General features: G+C 43.5%; 3 protein-coding genes across 11 annotated transcripts in view; 1 reads left to right on the top strand and 2 right to left on the bottom strand.

Moving 5' to 3' along the window:
• Nucleotides 1–3,687, top strand: part of ralgapa2 (Ral GTPase activating protein catalytic subunit alpha 2) — a 92,117-nt gene extending 88,430 nt beyond the window's left edge. For 6 of the 9 annotated variants that reach the window (XM_069536361.1, XM_069536356.1, XM_069536362.1 and 3 more), the window contains one exon: nucleotides 914–1,097. Coding sequence is in view for 6 of the 9 variants with exons in the window: in XM_069536356.1 (XP_069392457.1) it covers nucleotides 914–1,074 (161 nt within the window). In the remaining 3 variants the exon portion in view is untranslated. Of the gene's footprint in view, nucleotides 1–913 lie in introns of all 9 variants that reach the window. The other 3 variants (XM_069536363.1, XM_069536358.1, XM_069536364.1) reach the window with 1 other exon arrangement.
• Nucleotides 3,688–5,534: 1,847 nt separating this feature from the next.
• insm1b (insulinoma-associated 1b) lies at nucleotides 5,535–8,539 on the bottom strand. Its single transcript, XM_020107927.2, has one exon. It carries the CDS (start codon nucleotides 8,079–8,081, stop codon nucleotides 6,621–6,623), a length of 1,461 nt encoding a protein of 486 aa, XP_019963486.1. The 5' UTR covers nucleotides 8,082–8,539; the 3' UTR covers nucleotides 5,535–6,620.
• A 12,354-nt stretch (nucleotides 8,540–20,893) lies between these two features.
• LOC109642968 (kazal-type serine protease inhibitor domain-containing protein 1-like) lies at nucleotides 20,894–24,048 on the bottom strand. The gene is made up of 4 exons (XM_020107928.2): nucleotides 23,127–24,048; nucleotides 22,854–23,014; nucleotides 21,862–22,009; nucleotides 20,894–21,701 (listed from the first exon to the last, which is right to left on the bottom strand). Exons 1-3 carry the CDS (start codon nucleotides 23,605–23,607, stop codon nucleotides 21,863–21,865), a joined length of 789 nt encoding a protein of 262 aa, XP_019963487.2. The 5' UTR covers nucleotides 23,608–24,048; the 3' UTR covers nucleotides 20,894–21,701; nucleotide 21,862.
• Between the last annotated feature and the right edge of the window lie 32 nt (nucleotides 24,049–24,080).

Raw genomic sequence — 24,080 nt, forward strand, 5'->3', positions numbered from 1 at the left:
AGCCCTTCACAAAAAACACAGTCCCAATGTTTCATCCACAGCCGAGCCCTCCTCTCTCCCAGTGATCCGCAGCCCTGGATGCTGCCAGTGTCCACAGTACTGCTGAGTGTCTGTTACTCCAGCCATCTGCCGCCCCTTTTAGCCACTGCAACTTGAGATGCCTCGGAGAAGAAAAAAATGGCAGGAAATAAAAGGACAGGAAAGAAAATAGGCAACCAGATGCCATCTCGACAAAGCAGAAAAGTTGTTTAAACTCGAGGCATGGGGCAGAGACGGGTGTGTGTGGGGGGGGGGTGTAGGGGGTTGGTCAGGGGGCACACTGAAAGATTCAGGGCAGCTTTCACAATACTTGATTGTCCTCACAAGCATTTCATGCCCACCTCCCAGCCTTTTGCTGTTTGCCATCCTGTAATCATAGATGTGAATTTTATTTTTGAAAAAGGACAACGATCAACAGTGGGAAGGCTCAACATGCTCACAACAAGAGTAGTGTGTAATTTTATTTTCATTCAAAGCATTCTGCTGTCACACTGCGTTTATATTTACCCAGGTTACCTATCATTTTTTATATCATATAAGCATCTGGACCTGGTTTGACAGGCATGTGAAAAGGGCATGTGATTTCTCATACATTTTTTATTCTCTTTCTGTCTTCGCACAAATTCAAATCTTAACCCTTTTCTCTTCTTTTACAGTTTGTATTGTGAGTTTGTGAATGTTGGTGAAAATTCTATGAACTGGATGATCTTGGTTTGGGGGAGCAGCCACACGCATGACAAAGCATGCTGGGATGTACAGCAATCACCCAACAGCCCAATATACTCCTGCACTGTCTAACCAGCTCTGTCTCTCCATCGTCGTCTTGTTTTGTTTGTTTGTTTGTTTCTACAAACTCTGCATCTCTTTCTCCCAGGTTCCTTCACCGGCAGCACGAGCACCGAGGCCAGCGCTCAAGCGGCAGCGGTGACGGATTCCGTCGACCAGGTCTCTCCCACCATGCCCCGTGCCACAAAGAACCGGGTGTCCGGAAAGCTCCGCCGATCAGCCAGCGCTATCAGCAAATCTTCCAACTGAGCTCTTCACCTGCCCCTGAACCCCCCGAGTGCAGCCTTTAATATTTCTTCTCAAAGAACCTCACACCGCCGTGACTGCAAGAGGTGTTTCGTTTTTTTGTTTTCGCCTGTGTTGTTATTTTTCTTTGTTTTATTGTAACATGTAACTGGAGCATATTGCAATTTTAAACTTTGAGAGGCGATCATTGATTTCACTTATACATTTCCATTCGTTGTGGTGTTAATGCATTAATTGCAATGGACGTGAGACTTTGCTATTTATGTTCATTCCTGGTGATTTCAGCTTAAGAATCAGCAACATAGGAAGTCTTAAATCAACCTGTGGTGACAAAGTAAAGTCACTTTTATTCTCATTTTCTAGTGCAGGCCTAACGCACTAGAGAAACACAAGGTTCTTTACTATAGTAAGGGAATGGGAGACTGCTTTACCGTGTGTCTGCATCTCATCTAGCTCAACTCTTAATGTAACAAAGCACTGAATGACACAGTTGTAAATGGCACCATGCTAAAACTGCACAACAGATTGTAATCCATTTATAAATGTGTCTGCCTTTCTACTTCTGTGAGCACCTGCCACAACCTTCCCGTGTCGAGGATAGCGCTGCAGTCAGTGAAGGCACCCCGGATGCATCAGTTTGGATCATGTTTGTGAATCGTCTTCCTACAGCAGAAAAAGGATGATGGACTGATGCATGGGAGAAAAGCTCCCCACAATAACTGGTACTCACTTCACTGCTACAGACTTCCTGGAAGTGCAGTCAGGGGCTTTTTAATTGTTATGAACCCAGAGCGGACAATCAGTAACATCTTTCTACCTTGAGCTGGACTTTTTCTTTTTTTATCTCTAATTTTCCTTTTTAAATGAATTCCGATGGATTGTGTCACCATTTGATTCATGCGACTCCACTGGAATGAGAAAAGAGTGCGTTTGTAATTGTTTTCTGATGTTGTTAACATAGGCTCATGTCCGGTAATTGAATAAGTTCCCTGTCTCTTTCCTCTGCGATCAGTTTCCCTCCGTGATGCTAAGACATCGACATTCCAGCGTTCCCCCAAACAACGTTTTTGCACTCGCTGTCATTGATTATGTAGAATGTTTCTCTGTGTTCCTGGATGTACATTGCTTTAAATTTTATTTGCTGATGTGTGTTTGCTAGATGTGTGTATAGAGAGAACTATTTGATGAAATTATTTTTGCTGTTGTGTTGTTTTATGTAGTCATTTGCTGTTTAGAGGAGAAATGCACCAGAGCCTCAGGTGAATCTTAACTCCATGCACTGGTGTGCATGTATCGTGTGTGTCCAAATGTGTGTGTGTGTGTGTGTATGAGTGTGAGTTTCTTGTCGGGGAGCTTCTCACAGTGCCTGTGTAATGTCTGTCCTCTTAAGATGCTGTCCCACACCACCTGTGCTCACAATAATCCGATTTTAGTTCCTCCCCTTCATCATGTGAGACAAACCATGGCCGTCCTGCATCACGTCTCTGTACTCTCTGTCTGAAAAGACACGTTTTCCTCCTCTGTGTCTCTGAAACTCAGAGTCTTGTGCTTCCCACAACAAAAAAGCAACAGCAGATGGATTTGGAGTTGTGGGCACAACTTATTATTTGTGTTTTCTCTTTGCATTGCTGTCTTTATCTGTGAATCAAGTGACACCAACCCCTCCTTTTTCCCATGATCCTCTCCCCATGTCGCCGCCTAGATCTATGGGAGGTGGTGTGCATGGGGACGTGAAGTGGTGGGGGGTGACAGAGGTGTTTATGTGGCATGCCAGAGCTAAACTCTAAGAGCCCTCCTAGCAACAGACAGGCCGGTTCTCTCACTCCTGCAACCTGCCCTGCTCAAGTTGTCATGGTAGCCAGGTGTTTTCCACACACACACACACACACACACACAATACACTCACACCCTCTGAGGGCTCCACCCAAGCTGCAACACTATCCCCATCTGTTGCACTACTATGCCTTACTTTCCCCATGCTTCACCTGTCATTTCCCTCCCCTCTCCCACATCTTCCCTTCTTTTGTTTATTTAACTCTGAGCAGAGGACAGCGGGAGTGTGAAGGTGGAGAGTGTCCATTGTTGTCCTTTTGTTCTTTTTTTGTGAAGAATGTATAAACACATAGGCCTGGATCACATCTATGTTTTTTGTTTTTTTTTTCCCCAAAAGCCATCTGAAGGAAACACCCAGGATGCTGATCAAAAGATTGTAGGTTATAGATGATGTCTGTTGAAGGGGTCTGTGCCCTCCCCTCTCTTTTTGGTGGCTTAGACACTGGAGATGTCAGTTTGGACCAAGATAAGAATTGTGTGTCTTATATATACGTGAAGAAAAACGAGCTAGTGTTAGTTCCTAGTATGTCGCCTCTTTTCTTCTCGTTTTTCAAAAACATCCTTGTACATTGTGTCAAATTTGAGGGTGTCAGCGTCCTCTGAATATAAATATATGAATGCCTGTAATATAATCTTTGTATAAGAGAAAGAGGAGAAAAAACCTTGAAGATTTCATCATTACTTGTCAACATATCAAACTGTTTTTAATGACCGAAGTCCTGCTATCTTTATTAGAAATGTGAAAATGGAAACATTTCATTAAATCAATTTGATCTGATCTTACTTTGTTGTGTTTTTTTCTCTCAGCAACACAACTTGTGTAACCTCAGATTTTGTGGGTTAGTGTGTGTGCGTGGGCGCTGACTGATAGTGCTGTTACCATGGGCTTCCTGACCCTGGTCTGACTGTGCTATAGCAGCAGCAGCAGCGGTGGCGGCAGCAGGGGTAACCCGACCCTCCTTCCATCTGTCTCCCCTGCTGCTCAGCCCGGCTTAGGGGAGGCCAACATAATGGAACCTCACCAGGAGGTACAGGTGCAATGGTTGCTGCACCTACAGGTGCCCTCGCCTTGCCTGGGCCACATAAAGACGCAAGAAAAGCACTTGACTGTAATTGAAGTCCCTCAAACTGTTTGTGTGAAAAAAGAAGGTGACAAGGAGCCTAATGTCGCCTCATTTTCATCCAGCTCGTGTCATGTCACTGACTGACTGTGAGACAGTTTAGAGAAGAACATGCAGGAGCTGGGTGTCTCAGTGATTATTACCACACACTTTGGTAATATTACATGTGTCACACTGATGGCTGCAGTGTATTTTCACACTTTAAAATAACTATCCCTCTTAATGTGTTGTGTCTGATGCCATCGAGCAGTGACATTTATTTAAAAAGTAAGTTTTGTGCTTTTTGGCCTTGGACAGGTGCAGAGATTAGTGAGCATCAGCAAAAGAAGAGACTCAGGAGACTTTTATTCACTTGTTACTCAATACCACTCAAGACTTTAAGTTTTAGCATCAGTGTAGATGCTCTAGATAAAGTCCTGGTCAGTGGGGGGCTGTACACATTAATTACAACCAACTCGCTGCTTTTCAGGTTGTGGAGGTCAGACATGAAGCCCTGACAAAAACTCGAGCTGCGTGAGTCCCGCGGAGCAGACAGATGTTTTACTGCTCCAGAGGTGAGCTCTGATCCACCACCTCCTTGTCCTTTTGTCACGCCCTGACGTGGTATTAGGCCGGGAATTTATGATTAGGCCCTAAGTGCTTCTCTTCTGTGTGCCAGGGAAACGGCGTCTGTTGAGCCACTGTAGCGATGATTTACTGCAGAGCGAGGCTGACAAACGGAGGGAATCGAACGCGATGACAGAGAGGGCGGCTGAGGTTCGTGCGTCCTGAGGACAAGGGATGCGCACTGGGTTTGTGGTGTAGCCAGATGAGGAGACGCGAGGAGTCTACAGGCTGACGCTGTTAAAACTCCTGTAAAATGAAATGGTTTTTCATCAGTTTGTTGTTTTGCGTCATTTCTGGAGGCCCGCGGACCACAGTGTGGGAACCAGCTTTAAAACCTGATCGGTCCTAAGAACTGAATTCAAAGTGCACTTCATCTCTTTTTAAAATTAAGTATTTGTGATTTAAACCAAAAATGCGACTACATATTCCAAATATTCCGAAATCGACTCAAAACTTTGAAACAGGTTTCATTTTTTTATAATTGAGGTTTATGAAAGAGAAGGTTTGTTTTACGCACAGGATCAAATCGAGTCCTGATGAGGCCTTAATGCAACATCAATATATCTATTAGTAAATCAACCCTACATTTATTTTTGTCCATGGTAATTTAAATTACAATATTTAAATGATAATGTTTAGTTTTTATAATACGTTTTGGAGGAAATTGTTATCAGCCACAGGTTTCTCCATAAAGCAAAACATTACAGACACATTTCCTAACTTTAACCTGATCCATAAAATAATGATCAACAAGCGTACTGGCTTTTCATTTTGTTTCTTTAAGTAAGTTTCAGTAAAACAAAACTCACACAAGAGATATGGAGATTAATTTCCCTTCAGTAATAAAGTTCAGTTGCTGCTTCTCACGCATGAATAAAAGTTAGAGCACCTCGACACCACAGGTCCTTTTGAAAATATTTTTTTTATTTCGATAGACAACAACCATATACACGTACAATCAAAGCGCTATAAAAGCCAACATTTAAGAAAATAACTTGTCCTTAAAAAAGATTGCATCTAAGGTAAGAGCTTTACGTTTTTTTTACTTTCTTTTTTACAAGAGCTGTGGAGATTGAAGATTAAAACCCGACCCACGACAAAAAAAAGCGTCACAACTCATAAAACCTGACAAAAGAAACAAACAAACATTGTTTAAATAAAAAAATAAAAAAAACATTTTGGCTATACGACATGTAAACTGCCAGAACGATTCACAGGGAAAAAATCACAACAAACACAACAATAAGTTACATAAAATAATTCCAATAAATAAATAAATAAACATCATGATGAAAAATATTGCAACAATCTTCGATAATAATTATAAAATATGTGCCAGCATTCAAAATTAAAACAATCTATGTTGACTTTAAGGCAGTTATACAGCGGGATTTGGATGTAGACTATTTCACACTAGGCTTTTATACTAAAGGCATTTGTGGTTCTACTTAAACAGGGAATTCTTCAGTCACACTTTTAGGTATTTTTTTCCCACCTGGACAAATGTTGACAAGTTTTGTCATTCACAAACATATAGCGTAAAGCTACGGTGATGGGGCAATCACGGTCAGTGAATCCGAAAGGGCTTGGATGGGGGTGAATAAAGAGGGTTTCTGGGAATTTAAAGACATTTCTTAGGTCTAGAAGCTATCATTGAGCACATGTGCTGTCCTAGAAAAATACCTTATAACAGTCAAACTAACGCTTTGTATTCTTTTTTTTCTTGATAAACTAATTTGAGAAAGAAAGTCTCAAAATAGGCCTATTCAAATATAGAGAAGCATTCAACAATCACTGATTGGCATATGGAGAAAAAAAGACACCTCATGAAACACCACTGAAACATCAAACCAGCCCTGCCTGTCATTGGCCTAAAGTTATGGCAGCGAGCATCACCAACTCTTTTTTTTCAACCTCAAAGCCACTTTTTCTTGTTTGTTTTTTTTTAATTCACCATATCAAAGGCACGTGTTGAGTGTTGTCTTTTTTTCAGCAGGCTGGGCGCACCGGCATCTGGAGCAGGATCACCTGCCTGTTCTCCGAGGGGTGGCACTTGTTTATGTGCCTGGTGAGGCCCGGCGAGCTGTACAGGGTGGCGGGGCAGTATTTGCACGGGTAGATCTGGGAGGAGTGCATGAGGCGCAGGTGTCGCTCCTGGCCGGCCCTGCTGGTGAAACTTTCCCCGCACACCGGGCACAGCAGGCAGTCCACCGGGCTCAGGTTGAGGGGGCTTTGGTTTGAGGCTTCCTCTGAGCAGAAGGAGGAGGAGGAGGAGGAGGAGGATGGTGCAGTAGAGGAGGATGGTGGTACCGGTGCTTGTTCTGCAGCTCGCTCGCCGGTTTGAAACCCGTGCTCCTCCATCACTTTCTTTTGCAAGGCCTGATGTCCCATGATGTGTTTTCTTAGGTATGCCTGACGCTTAAACCTCTTCCCGCAGTACTGGCAGTCATACGAGCCATCTTCTGAGCCCGACTCGGACAGACCGGGACTCGGGGTGTCTCTGTCACTCATGTCTTTGGCTTCGTCGGATGCTGACTTGACACCGAGCGGTGGCATTTTGGCCATTTCAGCTTTCATACCCTGCGCGGGCGGCATCGCCGGTGCGCCGGTGGTCCGGGGTTTGTGCCAGCGGCGATGGGAGGCGAGGTTGGCGGGGCAGCTGAACATTTTATCGCACTCGGGACACCGGTACTCGACCCTGACGATGCGAGAGCACTTGTGCTGAGCCAGAGAGAAGGGATCCGCGTACGCCTCTTTGCACAGCTGACACACAAACTCCCCCAGAGGCTTGTTCCCTCCGGAGGACTGCGCCCTCGGCTTCACCTCCACCGGCCCCTCTTTGATTTTGAGACCGAGCACAGGAGAAGTCGTCACCTCGTCTTCAAAGTTGAGTTTTCTAATGGCTTTGGGTTTCTTTGTGGCGGGTTTGGATTTGCGCTCTGTGCCGTCAGCCGCGGGTCTTTTGGTGGCGGCCCGGTTGCTCGGTGCCGGGAGGCTGCTGGTGGTGCCGCTGCGGCTGCTGTTGCTGGTGCCGATTTTCAGGTCGACCGGGGCGTACAGGAGATGGTCCAAGCCGGATAGGGAGGCGGGTGTCGGGAATGACTCGGCAGAAATAGGCGAGCCCAGATTGAAACTTCGCTCAAAATATCCCCTGTCGTGCTCTTTGCTGATGGGCCGGGTGGGGCTGTAGAGGGCTTGGCACACCGCCTCTGGGTTTCCGAACTGTGCCGGCTTCTCCAGTCTTGGCACAGGCGCTGCAGCTGCCGTGAAACACTGGGAAGCTGCGGCGCGGTCCGGACTGGACGCCGTGGACATCGGCGGGGAGGGGTGCGCGTAAATGGGGAAGGCAGCTGGGGTGGGTGGCTCCTGGAGGTCATCTTCGTCTGACCGAGTCCTGTAGGAAACATGTGCAGATTTCTTGTTTCTTTTTACCAGGAATCCTTTGGGCATCTTGGCGAGTGGCGGTGGAAAGGCACTTCGGGGAGGTGGGTGAAGTCTCGAGTATCCAGGTTTGTTAAAAAGATGGCAACACTAGAGGCTTGTGGGACTTTATCTGCCCCGGTCTATTGATCCTTCTGTTGCTGAAATGTTTTCGTCTCCAAGGCATAGCTCCACTCTTTTTATGCCGGAATGATGCTATTGTTCTCGCCCCCCCTGTTGCAGCATCCCCGACCAATCGGAGGAAACCAGGACCCCAGTGGATTTGATTGTGGGAGGGCTCAGAGTCTGGGTTTGGAGGATTTCGTTGGAGGATGTGCAGATAGCTCAGCAGATGTACTGGCGGTTTATTACATTAATGTGTGCCCCTCCCCGACAGAGGCACACGCCGGGACCCTCCTCTTTTTACGGTCTGATGGGCCCTTATACAAATGCACACGTGCCACGGCTTTGTGGCTCTCCTCTGGGGGGCCCAGAGCTTCTAAGAGGAAATGTCCGTCAATGCCACTACCATCACAGTTTAGAAATAAGACGGGGACGAGACAAACTTGGTTAAATACAAACCAACAGCTCAGCCTGGATCCCTTTTTGTTGCTTTGATGTTCAAATCAGAGGAATGACTGTAAAATCGCGCTGTTGTGAAGGTTTTTCTCCAAATTGTTTTCACCAACACACGGTTCACAGCTGTTTATTTCCTCAATCCATAGCCTTTTACGCACGACCTTTACGCGCACTGCGCAGGCCGTGCCAGCAAACTATACAGCCCGTGCACCTTTTTATAGATCTTGGTTTTATTATGTCTTAAATAAACACCATAGAGGGAGTGCTTCTTTATTTTTGGGCACGTGTCTGTCTCGGTAGTTTAACTCGACATATAAATCAGACATCTCGCTGCATACATAAGTAATAAGAAGGCCCTCTGGTCTTTGTGCACAATAGCCACGTCTGCCCGTGCTTGGATATCCCTGTCTTTTTTTTTTCGTTTGAAAGGCAAATTGACCTCTTAACTGTGAAACGGGACTCACGGCCAATCTGGCCCACAGCTAGACGCGTGCTGGGCTGCAGACAAAGAAGGCCGCAGCCGATGGAGGCTTGTGTTGCAGAAAAGAAGCTGCACAAATATTCAAAGATAAAAAAAATGGAGCTGCTGCTGGTTCCAATCTGGAATAGTTGTTTAGGTGATCTTTTCATGGAATTAATTGTTGATTATGAGCAATTTCCACTTAAAGCACACAAATGTGCTTAAAAGACTTAAGTTTGCATTGTGTTGGATAAAAAAAGTTGAATAACTTCATCCTTTGTTATAGTTTCCAAATTTAAAAAAACTTTTAAATTTCTCTAATTCTGCAGCCTCCTCTCAACATAACAAAGAACTTTACCAGCTCCGCTGTAGTTTCTGTGCATGCACTTCACATGTTGTGTATGTGTCTTTTTTTCCTTGTAAAAAGACTAAATGCAGGCTGCAGTGCGCCACTTGGCACAGAGTGCATTCTTCTTTCCTTTCACTCGGCAGACCGGGGAGGAATTAATCTCCATCGTCGTACATTGTTCCCCTCATTTGCATAAAGCTGCAGTATGACCAAGTCAAATAATTACACAATCGGCGCTGAGGCGCAGGCCCGCGGCTGCTTTTCTTTACAGGCCTGTGTGCCGGACCGGTGCCTTCTCACCTGCCTCTAAACACACAGCGCTGGTTTGGGTTCGAGAGGTTTAAGTGAAACATTTGATAAAAAACCAAATAAAGTTTTTATTGTGGATAAGAGAGTTGAACTAAATGGAAACACATTTAATGTTTGATTAAGATTTCCCTTAGGAATTTTCTTCACTTATAATCTTCTGTGTTTTTAAATCTTTTCTTTCTCGGGATAAATTATATTTGCTGCGACGAATCTTCATTAAAACTTGTTTTGCTTGCGGGCATGTTGTGTTTGCCTCCATCTCTCTGTCACTAAACTCGTTCTTTCTCCCTGAGCTTCTATTAGTCGTGGTTTGTTGGGAGAACAAGCTTTGATGGCATTTTAACGAGTTCCTCTTTGCCCCCGTGATCATTGCGGTGCGGGGCGCGTGCGTGGGCTGCTGCCGTGCTGGCTGGGCCTTGGCCTGCACCGATGCGCATGCGCGTGTTTGCTCAGCGGCGCGTGCTGCCCTGAGCAGGGAGGCATAGGCGCCTGCATGATTAGCATACAGCTGCAGCCTAAATGCAGCCACCCCCCCAAAAAAACCTTATCACACACAGATATAGGACTTTAAACGTTGCTCTCCTTCATGTCCCTGCCGCCTGCGGGCCACACTGACAATGTACTGATGTAGATTAAAGATAAAACTTGAGCATATTAGAATAAGTAATGTTTTTAACACTCTTTAATCGCAGTAGAATCAAGTTTCTTTGCGGTTTTTCTCTGTTTGTCCACATTTCTGCAAATAACCACTTTACAAATCATGCTTAAACTGTTCTCACCAGCCTCATTTTTTTTATGTCTAAATTGTTGAACCAGAGGTTTGGTTTAAAAAGCTATAATTCATTTTTCACTTTCTGGCCTCATGACCCACCAGCTCTTACCTCACTGCACCACCTACAGGATGAAGGACCTGAAAGTTTAAACCAGTGCACTCAGGCCTTGATGCCTCACCACACTGTTTCCATCAAACATTAACCACGTTTACAGAGGGAGCTGTGGACCAGTTTGCTTTTTTTTACAATGATTACATTTCATTTATTCTCACCATACACATATAGGGACACCCCCCCCCCCCGAATAATTGGCTCCGTGTGCTGCACCAACCTGAGCCAATTTGAAAGTGCAATGGGACATGACTGTAATTGGTGCTCACTACACGGCCACCTCCAATGCATTGTCAATCAGTTAATGTAATTGATTAGCCGAGGTCTTATTCTGGCCGGCTGTAATCTGATAGAGGGGCTCTTTCAGCACCATGGAGAGAGCCAGCGAGGGACCCAGATTTAATCAGGCCGGCCGTGGACACAGCACAGCTCCGGCTGCAGCCTTTGTCCCCCCGAAAACTGAGAGCGGGCTGCAGCAACAAGAGAACAATGACACGGGCAAAACAAAAGTGCCAGAGTTTCATGAAGTGATTGGTTTTTAAATACAGTTTCTACAGGGAAACGGCTCTAACCTATCATGGCTCAGTTCTCTTCATATGTTCTCGCCATTAGATTTCCACTCACACATTTTGAGTTATAATACTTTTATATTATACAGTTGTTTATCCAGTTTTTTAAGAACTTACTGTTTGGCCCAAATGCAAGTGTGTTGTTTGCCTTTAATAGAACAAAGTCCTATTGTTATTTGTTGAGCTGCAGTTCCAAGACAAGGATGGTTCTTTAATTCAATTTCTCAAAAAGAAGCTTCACTCCATTAAAGCAGAGGAAACAGTAAAGACTGTAGAACACTGGCTAAGAGATTTGTTTAAAAAAGTCAGTCTTTGAACATATTATCTGAGTTTCAGTCGTCTGTTGAGGCATTTCAGATCTCAATTTTCACATAAATATACATACTTTTAACAGAAGCATTCAGCAAATCCTTGCTCTGGTCTAAACCAACTGACACCAGTAAAGAGCAACAATAGTAAATAGTTTTGCAGCAAGCAATTCTGGAAAAGCAGTGAGACTTATAGTACCAGCGGGATCAATGGGGACATTGTCTGTTTGGCCATGAGAGGAACCCAGAGGTCGGTGTCTAGACTTTAAAGGGTACTTTAGAAGGATGCCCACGAGACCAGGTTACTGTAAAGTGGTGCAGCTCAGAGCTTTAGACTAATGGACCTCAGTGTTGATGGAGAACGTCCCTGATGTTATCTGTACTTTTGACAATGATGATGGTGACTCTGTGAGGACAAGGACACATGTTTGGGGCTTTAATGTTATAATGTTAGCTATGTCTATCCATCTATCCATCTATCCAACTATCCATCTATCTATCTATCTATCTATCTATCTATCTATCTATCTATCTATCTATCTATCTATCTATCTATCTATCTATCTATCTATCTATCTATCTATCTATCTATCTATCTATCTATCTAATTTGATGTGATACAAACAATTGAACATCTGAACTGCTTTTATTATTAGAAATAATAATAATAATCTTTATTTGAATACTTTTCAAAAATCCAGATTACGAAGTGCTCCACAAAGCAGCAATTGAGACAAAACAACTAAAAAATAGTGGTAAAAGACAGTTCAGAGAAAATTTTAATAAAAGCAGGAAGTCTGTTAAAAGTACAGTAAGTAAGAATGTCTCTTTGGGGGACTTTAAAGAAATATATGTATGTAAGTAATATGTGTGTACAAAGGCTCCAGAGGGACCACACCAGATTGTCTTTATTTGGAAAGAGACTCTTATTAAAAGAGGTTTTCCTACATATCAGCCATATCAGTAGCTGGAGTCTCAGGGGCATGTTTAGCTCTAATTCACTCATCAAAAGCATGAGAGTGTCTCTCAATGATCTCCGCAGTCCATTGGTTGTTTGGGGTGGAGTCCCCCGTCAGAAATCATGCCCTGGAATGTTAAACACTAATTCACCTCTGAGCTGCAGAGGTGGATAAAGCGATTGTTCTATCTTGGGGAGCTGATTAAAACAGGCTCTGGCCTGTTTTCCCCCTGTGCGTTCACCTCTGACGTCCATCACATTCATTTCTGTATTCATGAGTGGATGAGAAGGCGCAGGCAGAGCGGCCGGCATATTACAGATAATAAGGCCAGCAGGCACCACACTCACTGCCACAGGTTTCCCTCCTGCCCTGGCTCATTCAATTACTTCACAAGAGTTCTCGGAGGCACAGCTGCACTATGGGGGTGAAGGGGAGTAAATTGAGGTACATTCATGTGGACTTGCATGCACATGCACACACCTCACAGATACAAAGAAGTGGAGGTCACACACACACACACACACGGCAGCAAGAGCATATAAAGGATCTTACTGACAAGCATTTGGCTCAGTAGTCGGTACATTTCTCACACAAGTAGACAACAAAAAAAATCCGTCCCCTTCTCCCCATTGGCTCCCTGAAGATGGTAATGATACTGATAATGACTCCCTATAAGAAAAATGAAATCAAGGCCATTGCTCATAGACTCCATCTATGAGGTCACCATTATCTTGATGAAATTGTAGACAGCAGTTGTATCATCTATGAGCATGAGGGATGGACTCTGGCAAACCTAATGGGCCATATCCTTTATCTATTGACATATGGAGCCACACTCTGGTCATCTTTCTCACAGCCCCTCACTATTAGTCAGCTTATCTCACTTATTCCTACAGAAATGCATTAAAATACATGTTGAATACGTAACTGTCCTGTTTTATAATTAGTGTTCACAATCTTAAGTTTCAAGAGATAGATCTGAGATAGATCTGCGTCCTCAGAGTTTGATCCCAGCACCCAGGCTCTCCAGAGAGGACTGGTCGCTGTCCGTGGTGCTGAACGTCTGCCCTGGTGTTTACAGGCAGCTGCCTCAGGCTCTATAAACCACACAGGACCAGTGGGAAATAACTTAGTACCTGTTCAGCTTTAAGCTCCTGATATAATGAGAACCAATGTAATGACCATTCACTGTTTTTTTTGTATGTCCTATTCTCAGATGAGTTATAATATACCCTGAAAAATTTTTCCTTTAACCCTATGTTGATTTCTTTAAACTATTATTTTATAGTGTTATATCTCATTTGTTATTATAAAGCAAAATTATGAAGATGCCACTTTGTGGTTTAAAAAAGTCAGCAAATAAAGCACTTTGCACTTTTTAATTTATCTGCCTTCATATACAGATATAGCTCTTGATAGAAATTAGCCAAAATGTTGTCTCGACCTCAAACACCTACACATTGTATTGCTGTTTGTGTTTCACACAGAGAAACGTTTGACTCGTTTGATAATTGAAACTTATCGGACTGTAAACAGTGTATTGCAAATGTAGTCTTGGCCCAGATATCCACTGTCTACACCAGAAGCCCCAAAATATTGGCCATTGCCTCTAGAGGCTAATTTGACGTCAGATGACAGCCAATGGGCTCCATCTAACACTTGGTAAGCATGTTTTCAGACTGTCCCTTTAATGTCAAGACTTCCTTTAAATTTCAGCCCATGACTAATGCATATTCTATTTCATGGTACATTTCAAGCACTTTTTTCTCCTGCTGTTGTCGCTTTTCTCCATAGAGATTCACAAGCATCTAAGAGATGTATAAAGCATTGGAAGCATTTTGGGCTCAGCAATGTAAGCACATCCTTCACACATCAACATTAAAGCAGGAAGTGTTTCTTGACCTTTAATTTTGGAATGTCACATTTTCCAAACAAAGAATTCCCAGAATTGGCACACTCTTCATTAGGTGGCATGATTTGCATTCTCTTATAATTGTGCTGCTTCCTTGATTATTAAATGATCACCCTAATTAGGGAGCATAATAGGGTTAATCAGACCCTGCTCGTCACACTTATTATTATTCCTGCAAAAAAACCAAGGGAAAAGATACAGTACTTGATTAATGGTATCAGCCTTTTCATCAGCTGGGCTACCATTCCCCCCCTCTGAAATTAATATCATGTTGTAAATGGAAAGAAGGAGCTGGCTGGACACAGACAGATGAAAGATTTCACTCAAATTAATTAAGCACTAATTATGCAGCGGGAGTTGGGAACAGTTTGCATAATGAGCTCTATCAAAAGAGATCGGTCATGGAGAAGGGCTGTAGAGTTTCTATGAAGCCCTCAGATGATGCGCACACACCACTGCACGGCATGAAGAGGGCTATAGCAGAAAAGTGGCAAAAGGGTTAAAGCACTTCGAGTCGTGAGCTGAGGAGTGTTTTGTTAGGTTTGTCGACATGTTGTGAACTGGCAGCTCCCTCGATCGGCATGTTTTGTGCCACAAATGTGGATAATTCCATTCTCACTTAAAGATATTACATCTGTCCTGAGGCTGTTTGTCTCTTTGAGGCTGTGTGTGTTTTTCTTTTTTCCCCTCTTAACCTCAGATAATGAATTCCCTGCTCCAGCATGAGGCAATAAGAACAGAATGTAGCTTTAAATTTGAGCTAATCACAAACAACCTGCAGCCTCACTCCAGGGAGCTTTAAGACCCTAATCACCTCCCACTCCAATTCTTGTGGTGTTCGGTTATTGTTGATCAGGGAATATTCTGTGGCTATCTATTTAGACAATGGGAAAAGGGATTAAATAGACAGAAACTCTCTATGTCTTAATCGCTTGTTTAATCACAGCCACTGTGTAGTGTATGGAGCCGAGTTACTTGAACTGATTTGCCATAGCAGCAGCAGCAATAGGCTAATCAGGGTGCACAGCCCGCCACTGCCCTTCAAGGTCTCAGAGTGGAATTACAAAGACTGTGATTAGTTAATCAAATGAAGAACCCAATGTCCTTTCTTTATTTGTGTATACACCTTATCTAAATGGAAATTGTATAGCCGGGGCACTTCCAGAAGGACACATCTACATGTGAATGATCCTCCTTGAGCCTTTGGCTTTGAATGCCGAATAAGGTCTTTCTCTCCCAATCATAGTGTTATGGCATTGTGGAGACTTTTACATATCTGAATGATGTTTGTCGTCAGTGCTCATGTGAATGATGCAATCACTCCAGTCCGTTGTGAAGTAAATCAGGAGGCACTAGACAGCAACTCTCGAAATACACTGATGATGTGTGGCAGAATGTCGACATTGTGTTATCTGGAGTGGTGAAAAATGGACAGCGGTCAGGCTGTGTAGCAAATCAGCCATAACAGGTGCATTTTAGGTTTTATATCTTCGGATACATCAATCGATCAAACCGTCTTTGTATAATCCTTTCATGCAGGTGAGTGGAGCTCAAAATGCTTCACAATTGACCCTAAATGTTCCTGATTTTTCTCATCAAGATCCATTGTTGAGTATTGGGGAAAACAGTCAAAATATCCCACAATGTTAAAGAAAGAAAAAAAGAAAATTGAATGTTTTTTTTCTGACCCATAATGCATTTTTCCATCAAATTTAGGGCAAAGCCATTCACTTGTGTTTGTGTGATCTCGCTAACAACAAACATACAAACAAACAGCCAGGGGTGAAAATATAACCTCCTCTGTGGATGTAACAAATAGAAATGACAAATGACAAAATGACATTATATAGATTAAAAAGGTTATACAGCAATAAAAAGGGTCATACAGGTTAATTAATTAATATTGTATGTATATTGTTTAGCAGCATTAGTTCTTCACACCTTTAACAATCTTGTTGGGCTGTTTCTAAAAGACTACACTTTAAATGCTAAGCCTCTTGAAACTGGCCTAGTTTATTTAATTAAAAAATTTAAAGGAGCATTTCAGTTGAGCGTCAGTGCTATAAGGCTATCCCACTAGCTTGCTAATTGTTGGCGTGTTGGACAGAATAAAGTTTGACAGGCATGTAGCTGATACGTTTGAGTGTGATTTTAACTATGCTTGTATCTTACACTGAAATACTTGTGCTCGCCAGAAAGAGTTACAGTGCAAGAGATGCAAGAGTGATATCAACATGATTTAGCTAAACTTGGATTTTTGCGCACAGCCTACGCTCATAGCTTTGTAACTCGTCTTTTCAGTAGCCAATAAAAAATAAAACTATTCTGTTTTCTGTACTAATCTTATACTGAACTTTTGCAGTAGAGGGGATAAGATCCTTCTCTTCTTTATATGAGAAGCATCTCCAGTTCAGCCTCATACGAATATTCTCTCCATGCACTAATGTGCACTGAATCAAACTAAGATACATTTAGATTATATTATTAAGTCATTTTGAGCATCAAAGTAAGCCTTTTTTTCTACCACACGTCTCTCTGTGAGACATGCTGTTAGACATTGTGACCGTTGTTCCTAAAGAGAAAAGAATTTCCCTCCATTGCTTTGTGATAACTTCCTTCCAGGGGCGGCAGACTTGACCTGCTCACTCCCCCTAGAATCGCCGCCATTATTTGCCAGTGACAGCAGCTCTTTGGAGGGCAGGCTCCCCCCTGAAAGGTACAGGGTCGTGAATGTCCCAATCCATCTCTGTCTGCCGAGCGATTGATTGTGATTTAGTGCGCGGGGCAGGAGATGGTGGGGTTCCATTTTGATGAGCGATAGGTGGGAACCCTTTGACTCCCAGCACATGGCAAGCAGAGGCAATGCTATGATGAGGGGTCAGAAGCAGCTGGTGGGGGTAACAGGGGTGGGTCTGGGGGTTGGATGGAGGCGATAGGGGGGCTGTGTGGATCACAAGATAGAAGGTGTCAGAGATCCAGGACAAAGCCTCTAAAACCAACTGCCTGAGTCTATCACTCAGCCAATCCATCACCCGTCAAGCTTTTTGGTTTGCGTAAAGGTTGCTAGCTAATTGTTTCGTCATCAGGGGCATAATGTAGATGACAGATGATATAGCGTAGCAGTCAGGCCGTACTAGGAGAAGCCTGGCGAGTGGACTTAAATCAGCTGAATTAAAGAAGTGTGTATTTCCCTCTCTGGACTTCTAAGCGCTAGCCTCCGTTGAGGCTAATGGTTCCACATGATGTATCTGGCAGAATGCTTAGGAATGGTCAGCCTCCTCAGTTTTTAATTCTGAATGAAGCATCCATGAATCCAAAGGGAGAACCTGAGAGCCCTAATCAGTAAGAGTAAGAATGGATATGCTTGAAATCCTAGCAGCTGATTTCCCAGTTCTCTTCAAAATAACAGTCCCAGACCCGACAGATACACATGATACACAATATCTGCCTGGAAATCAGGGAGAAATACTTACAAAGTACTATAATCTTTAAATCTCAATACTCAAGAGCAAAGTTCAGAGAAACTATTCCTCCCGCTCTTCACTGAGCTTTGTGTCCCAGTTCAAGTCTGATGTTAGATTAAAGATGTCCATGGCCGGATGTTAGGTTCTGCCTTAGCCTCGCTTCACTGGGCCATGCTGGCGGCTTAACTCCGTAATCAATCTGAGAGGCTTAGTTATGATACATTTTTAAAGCAAATTATCAGGCAGATGTTTGTGGAAACATGACATGTTGTACCCCCTCATTATTAATAATAACAACTTCGTGTTTTATTGTATATCATATTGATCTTAAAGTTCTTTCACACATAATTTATGAATGTATGCCTGTTATTTTACCAACACACGGCTGTTTTTGCTCTATTATAAAAGTAGGAGTTTTCACGTAAATTCAGCCTTAATATTTTGAGGTCAGCAGTGAAGAAGAGCTGATGGATCGTCAGTCACAGGATGTGTGTCAGCCAGGTGGATGTGCAGCCAGTAACCTGATCTGCTGTTGACAGAACAGGGACAGGTGCTCTGGCCAAACTAATCCATACATGCACACTAGACACAGGTCATCCAGCGAGGCAGATTGATTCAGAGCTTTAAAAGTCTACTCATCAACAATCCCAGGCCCGGCCGTACCTTTTTTCTGTTGCCATGATACCAAATTGCAGTAATTCAAGATGGCCTGCATTGGAAATGGAAAGGAATGTTCACTGTTTGCCCGGCTTATGCTGGAAGCATTTTGTCACACAGAGGGTCACAGTAGAACATTTCTGGAAATGATTTATGAAGGGAACATTAAATAAAATGGTTCTGTGATTTGTTGTGTGACATTTTAGATACACAAAGCACTACTTGAGCTTTATTTTAAAAAGATATTCATTATATGGGACCTCTGAATATGGATGCAGCTTATTGAAATCTCTTTCATGACCATCTCACATATTAATCACATGTATAAAAAAACATATAAACCAGAATTCACTTTGATTCTTAATATCAAACCAGCCTCCATTCGACGCCAAATGCCACATAAAGGTTTACAGGCAGAGGCCAGACATCTGCTGTGCCCTGATTGGCGGACAAGCCAGCAGCAGTCTCACCTGTTATCCACATCCCAGTGCATGGTAAACACCCTCAGTCCGACCTGCGTGGAGATGGAGCCCATCTGGTCTGCAGCATTAACAGCCAGCTCTTTAACAATAGCTTCCATGAGAAGGAGAAGGGCACAACAGGCCAAAGCAGCCAATAAAAACAGGCTATGCATGACATTTAGCGCCTGACGAGAGGCTTAGTGGTATACAGGTTACCTACTGTCCTCTCCAGCTCCTGGCAATAAAACAAAAGCCAATCTGAAAGAGCTGGGGGGAGGATGCTGTGTGTGAAAGCCACCTCTCAGTTGTGTGTTAGGAAGCAGACGTGGTGCAAAGTTAAAAAGCATGAAGGGAATCATTTTCACATAAATGTCAAGCAGGTGGACAGGCAGCACCTTTAGATATGCAAACACTATTAATCTCCATCTTTCATAGTGTGAAAGGTGTCACTGTGTCCAGGAGCTAATGAGAGCTTGTTTCCCTTTTGGTAGGATGGCTTGTTTTTAAGAGGGGATTTAAAAGTGAGGAAATCAACAGATGAGAGGACACAGTGATGATAGAGGATCATCAAACTGTAAAAGCACACAGTCAGTGAAGTGGAGAATGAAATGGTAATGTGACTAAACAGTGCCATCTTGTGTTCAAATCTGAGAACCGAGAAATGACAGATGGGGGGGTGAACAAGATTGATGCAATTCACAGCAAAACGAAACGTTTGTGTTATTGTCTAATATCAGCAGAAATAGCAGAAATGTGCACATTATTATTTTATGTAGTGTTATATTCCTCTTTCCTTATTTTGCACACTGGCCAGTCCTCTGACGCAGCAGTGCTGCACAGGACAACACATTTTGAAAAGGCCTCAACAGGTCAGAGAACAGGGGCAAGTCTGGCTTATTAGATATTTGATGGCCTCTATTTTTTTTTTTATATAATTGCCTTCCCCTAACATGCAAAGGATGGAGCCATGGTCTAAATGAGTTGTAGAGGAAACAAAAGGGATGTGAAGACTGAAGGGTTTGGGGTGGAGTTTGAACAGAGAGCAATGGGCTCTCTACAGCTGCTGGCTCTAATGAGGATAATTATCCCAGTAATAACATTAGCCTATCTGAGGGAATGGAGGGGAAGGACAAGTGGTTGTGTTTGTGTGTGTGTGTGGGTGGTTATGAGAGAGTGCGTGGCTGCTGCATGTGTGTGTGCGTGCACTGCAGTGCGCGTGCCCTCCCCTTCTATCTCACTTGCAGCCTCTCCCTCATTCCCCGAATCTCAATATCTCTTTGTTAGCCCACAATAATTGTATTTGGGCCTCATATCCGCCATATCAGATTCAAGTTTGTACAAGGTAATTAGCAGAGGAAGGGAAGCCTCCACACCAGGAGGACAAATGCCCTCATGACATCATTCTGGCTCCACTCAGGAGGGAGCCCTCCCCTCCTTCTTCTTCCTCCTATTCATCTCTCTTGTCATTTGCTGTCAAAAAAAAAAAAAAGAGCACTGAATAAGGCCAGCGGTGTCGTGGCAAGTGAAAGTTGATGACATTGACAAGGAGGACAGTTGGGATTAGGAAGATAAAGAATCAGAACAGAAGGAAGGAGAGAGAAAGGGGTGGAAATTGATTTGATGATGGGATGGAGGGGTCTGTGTTTTCACCACAGGCCTGTAATCTCCAATCAGCTTTGACTAACAGACAGCGGGGGGAAGTTTCTCGGCGTTAATGCAGCTCGCCATTCAGAAGGAGCAGCCAGCTGGGAGTCGGGGGGGATGAGGGGAGGATTAACTGGCACTCAGGTGGAGAGAGATGAAGAGACCCTGTGGATGGTCACACCCTCTCTCTCTCACTCCTTCCATCACTCTCTTTTCCCCTCAGTGAATGAATATAATGTACCTGTGTGTGCTGGGTGGGGGGGACTGTAGGGGGGCCTCGTATTCACCTTAGCAATAGTTTTCTCATCATCACATTTAATGTTATGAAGACGAGTCAGCTGTTCATCTCGTTGTGGCACTTATGGCACCCACTGGTTTTGAAATGTGAAACAACCTTCATATCTTTTTACGCTTTGCAAAAGATTTAAATGGATAGAAGAAAGTTTCAATACTAAAGGTACAGTGTGTAGAATTTAGTGATATCGAATGTTGAAGTTGCATGTTGCAGCTAAACATGACAGAGAACCTGTGGTGTCTTCAGTTGTCATAAAAACTCAAAAGGTGTTTAGTTTGTAGAGTTTGAACAACTGTAAAAAACATGGCGGCCTCCGTAGAGCGGACCCCCTCGATGTAAATATAAAGTATTTAAATATAAAGGGCCTTTTCTGGGGTAAAGAAAACTACAATTCATACAATTTAGGTGAAATAAACTAGTGAAAACATCATGACATCACATTAAATTCTGCCAATAGTTCCCTTTCTCCTAAATCTTAAACACTGGACCTTTAAGTAATTAATTTGATTATGATCATGAAAAATGCCACACAGCAAATAAGAGCTGTTTATTTCTGTGCAGTTCAAAGGTACATTATCAGCAGACCTGAGGCTTATAAAGTGAAGTGACTCTGACTGACAAAGATCATAGTACTATTTTTTAAAAGATTATATCAGTTGATCCGTGGTCTTTGTCCAAAGACTTGTACTCTGCTTATATAAATCAACTTCAATTTATGCCAGTTAATCGCCAGATGTCAACTTCACATCACGTCCACGTATCCCTCCTCTTCCTCCACATGGCCCTGAGTCACCTTTACCCTGCAGAGTAAATTAAAAATAAATCAACAAAAAGTAAACAGTCAAAATAATGAGCTGGTGGCAATTTCTGCTGAACGCTGGTCTTTCTGATATTTAATTTGGCATTTGCAGTTGAAAGAGGAAGCATCAGGGATTTACACCCGATAGTTTAGTGACTCACCTCATCTCAACACTGAGAGCTGCGCTGAGGCAGACCTTTCTCCCAAGGCATTGTGGGAGATGCATGAATAGACCCCTGCATCAGAGAGGTGGAGCCCCTGTATCTGCAGCCAGGTGGAGACAGTGTAGCGCTGGGGGCCTCCTCGTGCCTGAAACAGGGTTGCATCTGTAACTATATGTGTTAGACTAGGTTGTAGTAAAAGTGTCTACTGAATGAGGACAATAGGTCTAAGTTAAGTAGAATGAAGTATAAGGTGCAGCAATGTGCATGTGAAGCGTGTCCTCGTATGAGGATGCAGGGTCTCAGGAGGTAAACTGCTCAAAGTGTATTTTTAATGATTTATAATTATGTAATGTTTTTGCATTTAGTTGATTTCAACCATGTCTTTACGTTGCTTTAACCCCTTTTTTACTTCCAGTGAGGAGGATATGTTTTCATCCCTTCTGTTTGTCCGTCTGTTCGTTTGTTAGCAGGATTACTCAAAAAACTACTGAACAGATTATCACAATACTTGGATAATCCAGGATTTTTTTTAATCAATTTCTTTAACATTGCGAGATTATTTTTAATTTCCGCTGATATCCCAGAGAATAATTAGGATCTTGATTAAAAACATTAAACACATTTAGGGAACTGATATCTGCAGGTTTGTGCCATTTGGTGCAGCTTGATTGGATTTAAAGAGACTGTTGGGCTTTGGTGGAGTTATGTGCTCTGCAGATTCAAATATTACTGTTTTAACATGTTTTATTCTTCTGTTTTTAAGGATCTGTTCTGTTTAATTAAAATATTCATCTGAAGCACCTTGAGCTGCATTGTAAGCTATGACACATTGATGCATGCATGTGTAAAATGAGTTAAATGCTCAAAAACATCGCCACCCATTGAACAAGCTACTAAAAACTAAAGAGCCAACAGGACACAGTTCATTCAAAGCACGTATGCTTAATGAAAAGTTCAGTGACGCACAGCAACTGAAGTTATTTTCAAACCTGGACAGAGATGTGAGGATCATCTCCTGGCAGGAAGTTGTCACTTCCCATCTTCTTCCAGCTTAGGTTTGGAAGAGGAAAGGCTGAGACCTCACAGCCAAACACAACGTCACTCCCCGTGTAGGTGGACAGGTTTCTGGGGCCTTGAAGGATACGAGGAGCTGCAGCAAAAGGACAGACTTACCCCAAGGAAACAGAGAAGACTACACAAATACTTTGTAATCTTAAAGCTATGTTTCCTGGACAACATATGTAAGAAGAGATAGTGGTAACCAGAGAAACAGGGTCCTCTCCCAGTGAGCTTCAGGCTTGAGTTTTGGCGAATGGCAGCTTCTCTCATCTGGCAAATATTTGGATAGGTCCACCCATCTGAGCCACACACAGATCCCTTATCCCTGCACACACATGTCGGCTCTGGCTCAGCCCTGTGTTCCCTTTTTGGTATTTTCCTCTGGCAGATGAGGCCCTCTCCACAGCGGCCATAGAACTTCTGAGCCCTGTCCGGGTCACACTGCTGCCCCTCTGCGTTGCCACACTGCTCACAGCACCCACAGTCGTCCTGCACCCTGCCTGCGGGGCACTCTGCAGGCACTGGGGCGCAGAGGTGCTGGTCGCACTCCCTGCAGCCCTCACCCTCCTCCCACAGCCGCAGCCAGCCAAGGTGCTGGGGTGGCAGTCCGAGGGAAGTGCCGAGCCACACACCAGCACATATACACACACACAAGCAAAGCTGTGCCATGCTGTTGACGTGCATCAGAAGTCAGAGGCGGTGAAGTAACAATCTGATGGGCTGACTCACAATGAACTGTTAAATGGTTGCAGATTTATAAAGAAAAATGGCCGTCCTGGTGTCCTGCTGTTCTCTATCAAAGAGTCACATGTTTTTCCTCCTCTGAGTTTTAAATGGTTCCTTGTGTCCTCCTTCTCCTCCGTCCTCTCCTCAATGCTTGGATTGTTTTCCCTTATTAAGACCGCACATCCCTCACTGAATTATTTTGCCATGTTGTTCTCCTCCTTGAGATTTCCTCATCAGCTCCAAGTCCTTTCTAACAAAGAGGCAGCATTTGCAGTAAATGGAGTGAGCACATTTCATCTCTCAGGTATCTGACTCTGTCTCATCCTTCTTTCCTCCCAATTCTGCTGCCTCTGTTCATGTGCCAGTGTCTGTGGGGGAGGGCAGGACTGGCACATGGACCTTAGAAATGGCACAGGATATGAAAGAATCCT

The sequence above is a fragment of the Paralichthys olivaceus genome, chromosome 12 (genome assembly GCF_024713975.1).
Source record: "Paralichthys olivaceus isolate ysfri-2021 chromosome 12, ASM2471397v2, whole genome shotgun sequence".
Classification (NCBI taxonomy): domain Eukaryota; kingdom Metazoa; phylum Chordata; class Actinopteri; order Pleuronectiformes; family Paralichthyidae; genus Paralichthys; species Paralichthys olivaceus.